Consider the following 17,290-nt stretch of genomic DNA (forward strand, 5'->3'; position numbering starts at 1 on the left):
GCTCAAGTGACCCATGTTAGAGCACTTGTAATTGCGATGCCGCCGTAAGAGATCAGCACGTGGTGCGAACTTACAATACTTTCAAGTTTGCAGGCTGTAAAGTTTGGGGGGCACTGGCGTAGAATGAAAATAAAAATGACAGCCTGATTCGCAAGCGAAGTCACGAGATTGACGATTGATTGATATGTGGGGTTTAACGTCCCAAAACCACCATATGATTATGAGAGACGCCGTAGTGGAGGACTCCAGAAATTTCGACCACCTGGGGTTCTTTAACGTGCACCCAAATCTGAGCACACGGGCCTACAACCATTCCGCCTCCATCAGAAATGCAGCCGCCGCAGCCGAGATTCGATCCCGCGACCTGCGGGTCAGCATCAGAGTACCTTAGCCACTAGACCACAACGGCGGGGCGTGAAGTCAGAAGAGTGCCGCGTTCTACGCTCACGGATTACACTCGGCTATATGTGTTACTTTTCTTTCCTTTCGTGGAACTAGCACTGCCTCTCATTGTGACGCCGTTTAAAGAATCATAGCAGATGTGTTGATGTAGCCACAGCTGCGCCGCGACGTGATTTTATTGCTTCTTAGAAGCGTTGTACGCTGCGTAGGCTGGTACGCCTGCCGTTCCACCGTGCTCACCACAACCGGGGCGTGTTCAGTGAGATCGCTCAGCGAGGAGCAAAATACTGCTCGGCGCTCGAGGGATAATTATTAATAATAAAAAAACAATGAAACCGCATCGTGCTGGCTGCACGTCACAGCCGTGATTACGTTACGGCGCCTGCAGTTATTCTCAAAATGATTCAATGTAAATTTGGCACGCCGTTTCAAATTTAAATTGAAATGACATTACAATTTATGGCGATCTGTGACGTCACCTGATGTCGTCATCACATGACATCGTCGCTTGGTCGAAGGTGGGCCGATTACGGAGACAATGCAAGGCCAGTTGAGGCGCAAAAAGTTTTTATGAAGGGGCAGGAAAAACAAACAAATTGACTGAAAAAAAAACAATCGCTATCACCTTCATGATGCTTAATGAATCCTGTGCCTTTTTTATTTCCTCGGTACAAGTACACCGAATAAAAAAACTTTGTATTTAGCAGTCCGGCTGCCACATTATCGACCATAGCATTCGCGTGACGGTACAGTGAGTCGTACCTCATGGAGTACATGAGTCGACCGTCGTGGAACAGACGGACAAACTTGTTTGGCACGGTGACCTTGTGGAGGTAGGAGCTCTTGCCGTTGAAGAAGTACGTGTCCGGTTTCCACACGAGCTCCAGGAACTGCCAACTGACCGAGAGCACCTTGATGTCGCCGTGGAAGCTGAGGCGACGGTCGTACCACGTCTGCCGGAAGTAGCAGTCCATCGAGAACATCTGCGCGTGCGTTAGTCCCCGTTATTTCCTTTTCTATGTGCATAGGGCGGGAGAAAATTACAGTTCTTACGCGAATGATCTTAAGTGAACATGTTACCAAACAAACAAACAAAAAACAAACAAACAAGCAAACAAACAGACAAACAAACAGATAAAGAAACAAACTGACAAACAGAGACGCAAGCAAACAAACAAAAACAGGTAACCAACCAAACAAACAATCAATCAAACAAACAATCAATCAAACAAACAAACAAGCAAATTAATAAAGGCAGGTAAACTATCTGCACCCAAAAATGAAATGGCTGGGCTTAAGCAACTTTGTTGGTGGCAATATCCTAGTTTTGTTAACAGCTTGTGAGAAAGAAATATAGTAGAGAGAGAAGAAAGGCGGGAATGTAACCAATTTAGCCTAAACGGTACGCTACGCTGTAAGTGAGAAAGGGATGGGAGGGGGGAGGCTGTCAAAAGAGAAGTAAATAAAGTTAAAGGATAGGAAAGGAGGAAAACACATTCAATGTCACAGTGGTCACAGTTCGGAAGTCCTGTGCAGTTAACGGCATCGTTGTCAGTCTACAGGCGGCCTTGCAAATCTGTTATCCTTAAAAATATTTACAATACCTTCATGGCTTTATTATCGATGGCATTTAGGGACAACATTGTCATCGGTCTGTGGTCGAGACTGACGGGAGCAATTACCAGTGATAATATGTTGAGTATAGCGAGGAGAGTCACACAAGATATGCTGCAAAGTCTCCTCAATACCAAATACGTCTCAAAGAGCGTTGTCGGCCATCTCTATACGTGGTCCAAAACAACCCACGAGTAAGGTATTTCCGGTATTGTGTGGCTCGTAGTCAAAGAGTCAATTCTAAGCAGTGCGATGACCTCGCCTCCAATTAAGGGCGGAATGTCAGATTACTGACTGAAAAATAAATGCCTTCTTCGACTTGAAATCTTCTTCCTCATGGTGTCGTTTACAGCCTCATCACAGCAGAGTTTTTATGCTCCCAAAATTTCCTGATTCAGTGATTGAATAACTTCGAGAAGCAAATACTGTGTCAACTTAGAGTGTATGGCAGCTGCAATAACATCGTGTGAAAACGCGCGTTTCTTAAGCGGGTTATTCCAATAAAAAAAGAAACGAAAGAAATTGCATTGAGAGGGGGGATCTTGAAGGTAGGAAATAGTCAAGGCGAAAGTATCTTAGATATACTTACAAAAATTAAAAAAAAATCAGCCAAACCAACATAAATGGGCACCAAGAAAACTATCAGCATAAAATTAGGCATTCGAAGCTAAACTATGCTTCCTGGCTATATTTTTCATAGGTTTTAGCTCTGGTAATAATGAACCACCCACTGCCTACATCCACACTCTAACTTTCACCTGTCTGTTGCTAGGATGACGTATTCTCTAATTCTTACATCCAGACTTACCGGGTACTATTTGGTGCCTACTGAAGGTCACTTTAAGCTTGTTGAACTGATATTTCTTGAAGTATGTTCAAGTTTCTTGATAAAGAACTCTGTGCAGAGGAAAATATTTATGATAGCTCATGCCGAGTGATCGTCAGCTTTGAGAGAAGCAATTCTGTATGTTTTATTTGCGGTTGCAGAACAGTTGTCAGAAAACATCATCTTCAACACGTGCTAATTGTCTGATAACGAAAGTTGAGTTTAATAATGCATGTATATCAGAAAGTACTTTGAGAAACTCCACGTACGCGAAGGTAAAATTGCTCCTCAATGCTAAGTAAGTCTTGAATAGAAAAAAAAAACAAGCAAAAAACCATGTCGACTATCAAGGTAGGTTTGACGGTAAAGCTATTTCTTATCTACCCATAAAAGCAAAACTGAAAGCTAACTGTTTTTTTTTCCCTTTCTGATACATTCTTAATCTTGCAGTACGATGATTTTCCTTGTATTAAACTGGCTTTCAAGCCGAGGTATTTTCATAATCTCAACAGTATTTCCTTCACAGAAGCAATGTTAACAACACTCTGACATGCCTTGCGAAAAAAAGGGAGGAATAGATGACAAAAATAAAAGGCAAGGAGGTCAAACAGACGAATGTCAGTTTGCTACCCTACACAAAGGGGAAAGAAATGGAGGATAAAAACAGAAAAAAGAGAAAGAAAGTGACGACACGACCTCGTGTCATCTTTTTTTTTTTTCATACTTTGTCCTCGTCTATTTGGCCCTGTGAAGCAGTGAAAGGAAAAAGAGGGCACCAAGACCGAATCTGCATATGAGTATGTAAATATATTACCTAATTATTCCAACCCTCCTTTTCAAGAAGTGAATTCATTTAAAAGCAAGGCACCGTCCAATTCATGGCCTATCCCCCTAGATAGGTTGTGCCAAGGTGTTGAGGTACCAACCAACCAAATCAATACCACATTCTTTAGTCAGGTATGTAGAAGTCAGTAACTAAGATTCAGGTCTGTTTTCTTGGCATGGTGCGGGACATCGCGTAGAAAAAAAACTTATAATTCAGAACATCAGTGGTTATAGCGCTCGGGAAAACACAGAGATAGATGTATAAAGCGATTTAAAGTTCGTAATAGATTCACAAAAGCAAGAGAGATAGAGAGTGAGATATTACAGACGACGAAAATATACCATCTCGTTCTCCGACACCGGCCCAAAGCTCCTGATGAGAATGTCCGTGAAGATCTCCGTTGGGGGACCTGAAATTGTGGACAAAATTAGACACCGTCGCGGAGGCACCACGCTTCACTTTTTTAGAACGGAAACATTCCTAACGTAAGCCACACTGAAAGAGGATTGTGCAAACCGAAAGGGTTTTCAAGAAACCACAACGGTGACCTCGAAGGAAAGTAAACAGTCCCGTGAGAGGAGTTTTGCCTCCTTCGTCTACAATACACTGGAGGTTTCGTCCAAAACAATCTGGCTCCACGTCTACGGTGAGCGCATCCATCAATGATATTTAAGAAAGAAGGACTCTGCAACGTTGACAGCTTTGAATTAATATAAGTAAACTGGGAAGATTTGTTTCGTAACTTCATTGGCACGCGATGTAGTGTATACAGTCAACGTGGAAACGTTAAAACACCAGTCGCAAAGGCCCGCAATATACTGCGTGAATGTGCAAACTTGATTCGAAGGTGACCTTAATTGTATTAATGATTACCTTTGTAGATAGATTATAAGCGAAAGACGCTAACGTGAGAAGCTTGAAGCTTTTTCAGTCCCTCACGTCCCTTTCTTTCGGATTAAGGTTATCTCAGCATTTTTTTTTCATGATTCTGGTACGCTCACCGTCAAGAGTAATTTAGTATACACGGTGTCTAGTATTCCAGCCCAATATGTCTACCATATTTCAAGTCACCTGCTCTAACATTACAAGCAGGCGCAGCATTGCCTTTTTGCATTCCCTCCAAGGCTTTCCTTACTTCTTCTGTCGTTATTGGTGGGATGTGCGGTTTCTCAGGGCTGCTGCTACGTTCATTATACCTCTGGTTAAGCCGGCTATACTGTACATATCTTCGTCGAGCTCCTCAGCTGTTTCATTTATCTTATCTATAATGGTAGTGACAATGCCTGACTGGTCTTTGAGTGCATACTTGTGCCGCTTTGAGGCTTCGTTCGTTCTTTTGAGCAACGCCGACTCACAAGGCACCAAGCGCGGCCTCCAGGATTCGGTGACCTAATGCTCAGCAGTGCCGTGTTATGGCCACTGAGCTACCGTGACAGAAAATTTCTGAAGCTAATGGCCCACGCCAACCAAGCTCATCCACACGACCTAGTAGCACGAAGCCTGTTTCCGCTCCTTCCCCATGTTTACAAACTCTTCATCTATCGCCTTCCATTCCGCAAAAAAACAGAAAACTTGGTCCTAGGGCCGGGCGGCATAATCTACTCTCGTGCATCATATTAAAAATAGGAGAGACGTCCCCGCGTGTGTGATACCCGCGCCCAGATTAATCACGAGCGCGACCTCGCCCACAAGTGCGCAGGCGCTGTGGTTGGGCTCTTGGCCAACGGGATTACCCCCGAAAGTCTGCCATGGCGATCCGGACTGTGATTCACCTCTCTACGAGGAGAACGTAGGAAGTCAGTACTTCCTTTTCTTCACGCTTTTCCTGCTCTCCGAGTTCATTTAAACGTTCAAGAAAATGAAATTCGGGGCACTGAAGTTGACGCCACGAACCATGGCTGTCTGAGCTATTCACTTCCATTCTCCTGTTCACAGTCAGATTGATATCTTGATTGATCGACGCACGCACGCACGCCCCCCCCCCCCCCACAAACACACAAGCAAACAAACAAACAAACAAACAAACACACGAAAACGGTTTTATATTATACTTCCACGAAGACTTACAGGATAATTATTAGGTAAGACATCGCTGTTCCGGGCGAAAATAACCTGTCGAGAAGGGTATCGATGAGTTGATCTCTACTAAAACGTATCTAGTTGTTGAGGCGTCTGAAGAAAACCTCGAACACAAAGGCACTCGTCGACCAACAAACTATTCATATTAAAATGGTATCTATAGTAATGTTTTTCGGGGCATATTCTCCTTTCCAGCAATTTTCTAAATCCTCCTTGAATTGCCTAAGATGACTGGAAAGCTAAACGAATTTACGTTTCTATATACATTTTATGTTACTCAATTTACATTACATGTGGTGACGTTCGGGTGACGTACGGTTGCTCACCTATGCTATACCCAGAGCGTCGTCCAATCGCAATGATTCACTTCAAGGAGATGCGCGGATTTTTTCAGTCCCCATAGTGTGCCGCGTTGTGATATCTAAATCCACATGATTACTGACATACATACATACATACATACATACATACATACATACATACATACATACATACATACATACATACATACATACATACATACATACATACATACATACATACATACATACATACATACATACATACATACATACATACATACAGAAAAGACCAATGGGGCTGAGGTTGGTATACGTCGAGTTGATATCTCGAACGTGCCGAACGTCCAGTGAAATCTAAAATTAGCTGCAGTTTCCAACAACAGGAAAGTTGCCTCACTGTTCTCGGTGCTGCTTGAGGTTACACTCTTGCATAGCTTTGTTCCCTTTGTCTCTATACAAGCTGGAGGAGAGATGTTCTAAAGCGCAAGAGGTGAACGCGGGTTGGCGGTTGCAAATTCGGTGCGTATGCGAGCAGCCTCTCGGCATTCTGCTTCCGCGTCTTACGAGGCGCACGCACCAGCAGTATTTCGAGGAAGCTTGCAGCCGGGCGAGGCTTTCCTGAACACCGCAGGCTACAAGACCACGAGGAGGAATGATGGATGACATGCGAATGTGGACTCCCCTGACCTCAAACGGCGGCTTAGCGGGCTCGCCTGAGTTTTTCGCTGGAACCAGTGCCAGGGGCCTGCTGCAATGTGGACCGTTTCCTTTTCAACAGGTTCCACCCCACACTGCGACCACGCGGTGGGTTTCTTTTTCACTGATACGGAAGGTGTTGATATGCATCTGGACTGTTGTCCGCTGGAAGTAAACCGGGTCCCCTCCGAATGAATTAAAGGTTCTTCTTTGAAATTTGAGAGCGTATGAAAAAAAAAGGTTTTATTTGCAGTAGATACCCGGTTTAACAAAACGCGATTTTACGAATTTATTAGTTTGTTAAGAAATCGTCCGTCCGTGGCTGATACCCATAGCGTTGACTGTTGTTATCAAATAGAATTAAGGTACCAGGCACTGAACTCGATGTTTTGTTTAGGAAACAAACGAGCTAAAACGCTGTGATTTCTTTCTCAGTCTTATTCAAACGGCTTGTAGTTGAGCTTGCGCTACAATGCTATTGGATTAAAACATCTAGCCAACGACAACGAATTTATGTGGCGAGGCCTCGTTGTTGGTAGCGCTTTTACATATAAAATGGTGCTAGGTGGTATTTATTGTCTCGTTGCCCCTGCAAATGCTCCAACATAATCTATCTATCTATCTATCTATCTATCTATCTATCTATCTATCTATCTATCTATCTATCTATCTATCTATCTATCTATCTATCTATCTATCTATCTATCTATCTATCTATCTATCTATCTATCTATCTATCTATCTATCTATCTGTCTATCTGTCTATCTGTCTGTCTATCTGTCTGTCTGTCTGTCTGTCTGTCTGTCTGTCTGTCTGTCTGTCTGTCTGTCTGTCTGTCTATCTATCTATCTATCGATCTATCTATCTATCTATCTATCTATCTATCTATCTATCTATCTATCTATCTATCTATCTATCTATCTATCTATCTATCTATCTATCTATCTATCTATCTATCTATCTATCTATCTATCTATCTATCTATCTATCTATCTATCTATCTATCTATCTATCTATCTATCTATCTATCTATCTATCTATCTATCTATCTATCTATCTATCTATCTATCTATCTATCTATCTATCTATCTATCTTATCCGCCTACGTCTGGGTGCTCTCGTGATCGTCTTTTCACCTTCGTGTATTGATGAAATTTCGTACGGGAAGATAAGATAATTTAACTAATATAACTGTCCATCAACCGCATAACGTGAAAATTCGCGCACGTCGTCAAACCCTGTCTTCCAAACACGCGAGGCACAATGCCGTATACCATGAGCAGTGCTATACGTGTATGCACCACAAATAATGGACAATTTATATCTACCCAGGAATGCGGGGAACAATCACTGGAAATATAAACGCGAGAGCATTAACAAAATCTGACATCGGTATTGTCGACCTGGCGATGCACAGAACAAAAATCAGCATACCAGAAGCAATCGAACCCAAGTATTATAGCTGGCAGTCAGGTTGGTCAGGCATTCTGCCATCTGTCACGCCAGGCCCTGAAGCTTCTTTCAAACAGACCCTATGCAGGCGTAATATCAGCGCAACGTCACTTGTGGTTGCAGTGTTGGCTCTGCTTTTATAGCAATTTGATACACCCCAATTGTCTTACTGTAATGCAGCAAGCTACATTCAAGCGTTGCGACAAATTTTACATATATTATTCCCATCATCGAGCCGTAAAATGCACTTCATTTTGGTCATAGCGACGTCTGCACTCTAGCATGAGTGCTGAGCTTACCTTTTAAACTCCTCTACAGTCGACGTTCCTGTTAAGACCACGGTGTGCACGCAACTGGTACTCTCACAAAAATACGTCTATTCACGTCATAACACTTGGCTGAAAGCCTTCAAGAAATGCAGCATACACTAATACTTTCCAATTGCTTCGCATGAAACGAAATCCCATAAGGCATGGGATCTGCCCTAATGTTTTCTTATTCATTTGAAGTTCGTACCTTGCAGTGTCTCTTTTTGTTCGCATTGCACCTTATACCGACTATAGTAGCATTTCAAGGCGTGTAGTTACGTTAAGCTTCAATATTGAGGATAAGGTTCATTGACAGATTTTCCTCTTCCATCATAGCAGTGCAGTTGGAAATGCTGCCCCGACCGCTAATGTTGTCGCTTCACTGAAACAATTCTTTACTTTAAATATATTGATACGTGTATGTAACTGTCGCTCCGGCACAAGCATTGAAATGACACCCAAAAAGAGGAAGACTACAACGTGCTTGTTGTGAGTTGGACTCTCGAGCTTGCACGTTGGCCTGCATGACTGCGCTCTGTACCGCGTTAGCAAGACCCGCTCTCTACAAATAAATCTTCCCCGTAACATCTTCTTGCTGGAAGGTGTGGGGTCTTCACACAACCCGGCTCTGTTACTCCGCAGTGGACGCCACCTTTGTACAGCCGCAATGCCTGAAACCGGCACTAAGGCCTCGCAGTCCCCGCTGGCTCCATCACCTGTGATTCCCCTCCCCCCTCCTGACCCTGGCACGTTTTCCGGTACGGACAGAACGGACGTCGAAGAATGGCTCGCATTATTCGAGCGCGTCAGCAAGCACTACAGGTGGGACGAGACACTTATGCTGGCAAATATTCTTTGCTACCTACGGGGTACGGCGCGAGCCTGGTATGAGACGCATGAAGAATTAACCAGCTGGGACGTGCGCAAGCAGAAGCTTCGCGACTTGTTTGGTCGGTCAGTTGTAGGTCAGATGGGAGCCAGGCAGGAACTAGCGTCGCGTGTTCAGTTATCGACGGAGTCGTACGTCGCATACATTCAAGACGTACTGGCACTGTGCCGGAAAACTGACAAAGACATGACGGAGGCGGACAAGATCAAAAACGTGTTGAAAGGCATTGCTTACGATGCTTTCAACATACTTATGTGTAAGAACTACACCACTGTCGACTACATGATATCTGAATGCCGATAATTTCAACAGGCTAAACGCAGGTGAATAACGAACCACTTCACGAGACTTCCGAACACCGCTGCGACTTCGTCCTGCGAGGATTCTGCGACGCCCCGTCCACTTGCACCTCCTGCCAATATTGCTAAGATTGTGCGCCAGAAGCTGGAGGCCATGGCACCCGCTTCCTATCAGCCCCCTGCGCAAGACAACGGCAACAATCTCGCTTATTTAAGCCGTCGTACGTCAGGAGTTTGCCAGCCTGGACGTCCAGGTTCTCCAGCCCGGCAGACACTTGCCGCAGCTGCATGAGCGCTTTCGTCCTCAACGCTGACCACCACGCTGACCACCTCTTGTCGCTGCGGCGGCTTCGGCTCCTCGGTTTCCACCACGCTACTGAAACCCATCTGAGTGCCACACGCAAGACGACCGACCAATCTGCTCCTCCTGATGTCGGGTTGGGCACATTTTCCACCATTGACGCAACATATGGTATTCCCGGCCAAGCTTTCCTAATGACCGTCGTCCGGATCATTGACACTATTCGCAACCCGCTTTTCCGAATGACCATCTTCAGGACACTTCACCTCGCCGTTCATCTCCACGCTCCGAACCGAAATACGCTGACGTCGTCACCCAGAGAAACTGGTCTAGCCACTTGCCGTCACTTCAGGGTCACCTGTCGTGCTCTTCTCAATGCCGCCGCTCTCCATAACCGGCTTATTCTGGTAATCCTCCGGGAAACTGACGAGTGCAGCTCCCGGAGGTGGCGCTGCGTTGACGACTCGGACCGAAAACCCACAACCGGATACAAATTCAAGACGCAATTTACACCGAGCTTTTCTTCACGGCCTCGCCGTAACTGCTCTAATTGACACTGGTGCCCAAATATTTGTTATCAGTCTGCGCTTTGATCTCGCCTGAAAAAGGTGCTTACACCTGCTATGTTCTCTAGTGTTCGTGTGACATCGGTGCTTGGCATGTGCACTACATGCGTTACTGTTGCCGGTCCCGACATTTCCGTTCACTTCGCAGTCCTCGATCCTTGCCCACACGACGTCATCCTTAGAATTGACTTTTTAACCGCCCACCCCACCCTCATCGATTGTTCTATCAGCATCTTACGGCTTGAGTTACCTTTGTGCACCATTTCAATCCTCGAAGACGCACTCGCCTACGATCCGTGAAGTATCTACGGTAACCGCCCCAGGCTGCTATGTACGTTTCTATGTCGCCTTTTCCGTCCGTTTCTGATGGAGACTATCCGGTGGCTCACCTCATTGATTTGAATCTTACGCACCAATCGCACTACCGCATAGCATAGTGGTTGTTGCGAACAACATGACGCTATTTCCTGCTCTGAACTTCTCTACGTCGACCCAATTTCTTCTTCAAGGTACCACGTTAGCCGAACTTTCCACCCTGGATTAATGTTCAATTTCTTCTTTCACCCGTGACACTAAGACCGTGGCGAAACCTGTCATCACTCCGCAATATAAGACGTTCCTCGACAACATGACATCCGATGACCTGTTACCTTCTCAAGTTGCAGCACTCCGGGATGTTTTATTTTCTTACATAGATATCTTTGACGTCGAAGACCATCCCCTAGGCCGCACAAGCGCCGTATCTCACCGCATCGACACCGGCAACGCCAGTCTACTCCACAAACGTCCTTACCGCGTGTCTCATGCTGAGCGCCAAGTTAATCAAAGGGAGTTCGAGAAAATTATCAGCAAAGACGTCATCGAGCATTCGTCGAGTCCTTGGGCATCCCCCGTTGTCTTAGTTAAAAATAAGGACAACTGGCGCTTTCGCGTTGGCTATTGCCACCTGAATCGGATCACCAAGAAGGACGTTTATCCTATGCCACGAATAGATGATGCGCTCGACTGCTTCCACGGTGACAAGTATTTCTCGTCCCATGACCTTCGATCCAGATACCGGCAAATTTCGGTAGATGACCACGACCGCGAGAGAACAACATTCATCACACCTGATGACCTTTACCAACTTAAGGTCATGCCTTTTGGGTTGTGCAATGCTCCGGCTACTTTTGAACGTATTATGGACTCCCCTCTCCGCAGTTTCAAATAGTGGACCTGCCTTTGCTATCTGGACAATGTAATCGTTCTCTCGCTTTCCTTTGAAAGCAACTTTCCTCGATTCTCGGTGATTCTTGACGTTTTTTGTTGCGCTGGCCTCCAACTCCATTCGTCAGAAAGCGAATTTAGACGCCGGCAGATTAAACTACTCGGCCACCTTGTTGACGTCATTGGTGTCCGACCCGACCCTGACAATCTGCGTGCAGTCCGCGAATTCCCGGTTCCGCGTTCCACACAAGAAGTTCGCAGTTTTATTGGGCTCTGCTAATACTTCCACCGCTTTGTCATCAACTCATTAGATATAGCTAGGCTCCTCACGGATCTCCTAAAAAAATGTGACCTTTGGTTGTGGTGAGAACCAAGAACATTCCTTCGCGTCGCTGATTACCGCCCTCACATTACCACCTGTGTTGGCTCCATTTGATCCAGCCGCTCGAACAGAGCTTCGCACCGATGCAAGCGGCCATGACATGGGTGCTATAATCGCTCAGATACAGAATTGCATCAACCGTGTGACAGCCTACGCTAGCCGCCTTCTGTCACAATCGAAAAAAATTATTCCATCAATGAGCGGGAATGTTTAGCCCTCGTCTGGGTCATCGCGAAATTCCGTCCGTACTTATGCGGACGTCCGTTCGCACTTATCACGGACCATCATGCACTTTGCTGGATGTCAACACTTAAAGTCCCTACGGGAAATCTCGGCCGATGGGCACTACGATTACAGGAGTACATGTTCTCGGTTTCGTACAAATCTGGAAAGCTGCACAGCGATGCTGACTGTTTATCCCTACACCCCGTTGATCTAACTCCACCGATTCAGAATCCGATGCCTGCGTTTTAGCCATCACTGACTTTGTGCGCGTGGCGGACGAACAGCGCCGAGATCCATCGCTGCTCTCCATCAGTGTCCGCCTTCAATCGCACTATACTGACCCTTCACTTGGCAGATTCCTGCTCCAAGACAACATTTTGTACCGCCGCAACTTACACCCCGACGGCGCGGAACTTTTACTCGTCGTACCACATCACCTGCGCAGGGATGTTCTGCAACAATTTTACGACGCCCCAACTTGAGCACATTTAGGCGTCTCCAGAACCTACGGCCATGTTTGACGACGGGTATTCTGGAAGCGCCTTTATCACTCCGTTCGCCGTTACGTTGCATCTTGTGATCTCTGCCAGCGCCGAAAGAAGCTTACGACTCCTCCTGCCGGTCTCCTCCAGCCTATTGAAGTTCCAGTTGAGCCATATTATCGAACGGGGTTGGACTTGCTAGCTCCCTTTCCCACTTCAACAACTAGAAATAAATGGATTGCAGTGGCTACAGATTATGCCAATCGGTATGCGATCACTCGTGCGCTACCAACCAGCTGCGCGAGTTACGTTGCCGACTTACTGCTCTACGACATCATTCTCAAACGTGGTGCTCCGTCCCACCAGCTCACTAATCATGGTCGCTACTTTTTATCTCTTGTGTTGATGATCTATTTCGATCTTGTGCTACCCGTCACAACTTCACCGCATCTTACCACCCTCAGACTAGCGGCCTTATGGAGTGCCTCAACGGCACATTGACAGACATGATTTCTATGTATGTATCTAGCCACCACACTGATTGGGACATACCTCTGCCGTTCGTCACTTTCGCCTACAATTCGTCGCGTCATGAAGCAGCTCGCTACTGACCATTTTATTTACTTTTCGGACGTAATCCCTTTCTGCCCTTCGACAATTTGCTTTCATCTGACCAACCATCCTCCACTTCGTACGCTCATGATGCCATCACCCGGGCCCTCATGGCTCGCTCAGTAGCCCACGCTCGGTTATCTTCATCGCAGACAGCACAAAAGTCTCTTCACAACCGTCGACATAGAGATGCTGTTTTTTCTGCAGACTCTCTTGTTCTCCTGTGGCTCCCATCTCGACGTGTTGGCCTCTGCGAGAAACTGCTATCTCGATACGTCGGGCCCTACCATGTCCTTCGTCAGGTCACACCTGTGACCTATGAAATTTCCGCGACCACAAACTGATCGGCTGCTACACCCAGGACGGAAGTAGTCTTGTCGTCCTAAGCCCTACAACGCCGACTCGCTCATTTACCAGGCACCGAGACGGTGCCTTACCGACCGGGGTGATGATGCCTGCATGAAACTGTCGCTCCGGCACAAGCACTAAAATGACACCTAAAAGGAGGAAGACGACAACGTGCTAGTTGTGGGTTGGACTCTCGGGCTTCCCCGTTGGCCTACATGACTGTGCGCTCTGTACAGCGTTAGCAAGACCGGCTGTCGACGAATAAATCTTCCTCGTAACAATATGAATATTTTCGACATTACATCGCACTCTAAATCTGCTATATAAAGCATTGTGTTAGCGTGCCTAAACATAGAATACACTGAACGCACAGGACACAGTCGCCGAGGTTATATTTTAACGAGGAAGCTAGAACATGACTTCCACGTCTCTTTTAGGCAGCTCTATATACACCTTGCAAGCTCGGAACAAAAGATTATCCGCTTTGTAATATTTGGCATACTTTACATTGCAGGGGTATCAAACACACGGCCCTCAGTTCTCTCGCTGACGGCCTGACCCTCACATAACTTTTTTCGTCCATTTTTTAAAAAAATGTTCTCATTAAGCATCTTTATGAGCTATGCAAAAATGAATAGCTTAGGCTGTTTTTTCGTGAGGCACTACAAGCGGTCACCATTGGGGGCGGACTACAGAACAAAAGCTGTATTTGAAAACCGTTCCTACTTGATTCTGTAGATAACTGGACATATGCTTCTCGGAACCAGTTCTGAAGACAACTTCAGAAATGAGCCATATATGAGATATAGAGTGGCTGACAACCATATTTGCGGCAACTGTGGTAGCGAGGATACATTAGAGCACATCTTTTATGACTATCCTCGCTTACACACAGAACACATCTAGCATCTGTAACTGGCCTATAACAGAGACCGATGACGGCAGAAACAATTCTGGAATGTTGACCTGAGAGGACAACACAGGTGAAGACGGTGAAATTGGTGCTCAACTTCCTAAAGGCAACAGACTTACACCAGCGATTTTAAACTTACGGTGCTATAGTGACTGTGAAGTGCAACCTTATGTGCGTGCTTTCAGTTCTCTTTATCTTTCTGAAGCTTGAAAACTCCCCCACCCCCTTCCCCTATGTGGGGTAACATACCAGTACTTAGACTGGCTAATATCCCTGCATTTACTTTCTTTCCTGTTCCTCCGTTCCTTAATTATTTCTAACGACAACGTTAGTTGACATTCAGTTCCAGCGTCCCCGCTCCCCCTCTTGTCACACAATGCAAGCGAGTACTTTAAGGAACAAGTCACGATGTACAATGTTAATGAACAATGTACCTGTGGGAAAGCCTGAAAGGAGGTGAGGGACGTGGTAGATGAGAACTTGAAAAAAAAAGTTCTTCAGTGTTAGGACACAAAACGTCAACGAAGGACGTGAAGCGAGGGCGAGGAATGTGATCAAGCACGACGATTTGAAAGTTACCCGGAAGCTCTGGAGACATTCAAGCAATTGAAATTCATTTTGTCGTTGTCAGATAGCGTGAGTGTGTGTGTGAGGGGGGGGTACCGTGAAATAATGGTGGTAGAGATATCACTGGTAGGATCGCGAGTGAATAAAGGTCGCATTGTAAAGCTGATTCTTTTTGGCTTATCAGCTGACTCAACGAGAGAACGATGGTGCCGATAGCGACCGGCTAGGCTATACCAGTATCGGAGTGTTTCAAAGGGACCGCGCGTGTGTGAGTCGACACGGAAACAAATTAGGAGGAGCCGGCTGTAGACAGGCAGCAAAGACAACAGAGACGGCTTAGAATGTCACCGGGCGTGCGGGACAAATTTAGACTCTCCCTGTCTTTTTCGCCACGGCAATTTAGGTGCTTTGTGGGCCAAGGGGGCTTAAATAAAGGAACCGCGCCTGGCTCGCAGCTATATACTTGTTGCGCCCACGCAATCGTACAGCACAGGCGCTTAGACAGATTTCGCCGAGACAGGTTTGTCGGCCGTGCAAGCGGGGCTGATTGGCAAATCAGCGAGTAGATGATAAAATCGCGCTCAAGGAAAGAATGGGGATTCGGTAATCATTCAACTTGTGGCTTCGTGTTTTACTCATCGACCAGTACACAATGCCTTGAAAAAAAAAAGACTATTAAGGTTTTGCGGCCCGCAACTACCATACAATTGTGAGGGGCGCCTTAGTCGAAGGCTAGGAAATATTTTTACCCCCTCCCCCCCGATGTTCTTGAGATCATTGAAGCTAGTTGGAGCGTGCACCTAAATTCAGGTGCACCAGCCTCCAGCTTTTTGTTTGCACTGAAATGCTGCCATGGCCAGGATTCAATACTGCAGGTCAGCAGTCACGCACCATAACCACTAGACGACCACGACGGGTATACCAGGAAAAACTAACTAACTAACTAACTAACTAACTAACTAACTAACTAACTAACTAACTAACTAACTAACTAACTAACTAACTAACTAACTAACTAACTAACTAACTAACTAACTAACTAACTAACTAACTAACTAACTAACTAACTAACTAACTAACTAACTATCTAACTAACTAACTAACTAACTAATTAACTAAACTAACTAACTAACTAAACTAAACTAAACTAAACTAACTAACTAACTAACTAACTAACTAATTAGTTTGATTCATATGTGGGGTTTTACGTCCCAAACCTGAAACCACCATATGATTATGAGAGACGCCGTAGTGGAGAACTCCGGAAATTTTGACCACCTGGAGTTTTTTAACGTCCATTCAAATCTGAGCACACGGCCCAACAGCATTTTCGCCTCCTTTGAAAATGCATCCGCCGAAGCAGGGATTCAATACCGCGGCCTGCGGTTCAGCAGCCGAGTACCTTAGCCACTAGATCACCACCGCAGAGCTAACTTATTCAAGTAATAGGTAACGAAACCAAAACAGCAGTGAAGAGATAACCTCCAAGCATATATATATATATATATAGATATATAAATATATATATATATACATATATATATATATATATATATATATATATTTATATATATATATATATATATATATATATATATATATATATATATATATATATATATATATATATATATATATATATATATATATATATATATATATATATATATAATTAAATAGAGGTGTTGTACGTCGAGAAAGGTTCAGACGTAGCTTGGCAAAATGTCCTTTATAATACAGGTCTGGCTAATGGCGAGCGGCGTGCGCGAGCTGCTACATCATTCTCGTCTTCTTCATTACCAGCAGAGCGTCCGTTATTCAGATTCATTACAATTACTTCCCGCGAAATAAGGAGCCATCCTGGCCACCTATGGACAAGTAAACACGGGAGGGTCGTAGCAGGGCTTAAGTCTCGAGACGTGGACAATTTCCTGGCAACGACGACGTTGGTCAGAAGATGGTTCCAGTGGCTCGATGAGGTAATTCACCGGTGA

At 45.2% G+C, this 17,290-nt stretch overlaps 1 protein-coding gene across 2 annotated transcripts in view; it reads right to left on the minus strand.

Annotated features, from left to right (window-relative positions):
• Nucleotides 1-17,290, minus strand: part of LOC119170194 (gamma-aminobutyric acid receptor subunit alpha-6) — a 91,526-nt gene that overhangs the window by 28,276 nt on the left and 45,960 nt on the right. For both annotated transcript variants that reach the window (XM_037421276.2, XM_075878415.1), the window contains 2 exons: nt 4,010-4,077; nt 1,165-1,385 (listed from right to left, as the gene is read on the minus strand). In XM_037421276.2, the coding sequence (XP_037277173.2) occupies nt 1,165-1,385; nt 4,010-4,077 (289 nt within the window). The remainder of the gene's footprint in view (nt 1-1,164; nt 1,386-4,009; nt 4,078-17,290) is intronic.

The sequence above is a fragment of the Rhipicephalus microplus genome, chromosome 2 (genome assembly GCF_043290135.1).
Source record: "Rhipicephalus microplus isolate Deutch F79 chromosome 2, USDA_Rmic, whole genome shotgun sequence".
Taxonomy (NCBI): domain Eukaryota; kingdom Metazoa; phylum Arthropoda; class Arachnida; order Ixodida; family Ixodidae; genus Rhipicephalus; species Rhipicephalus microplus.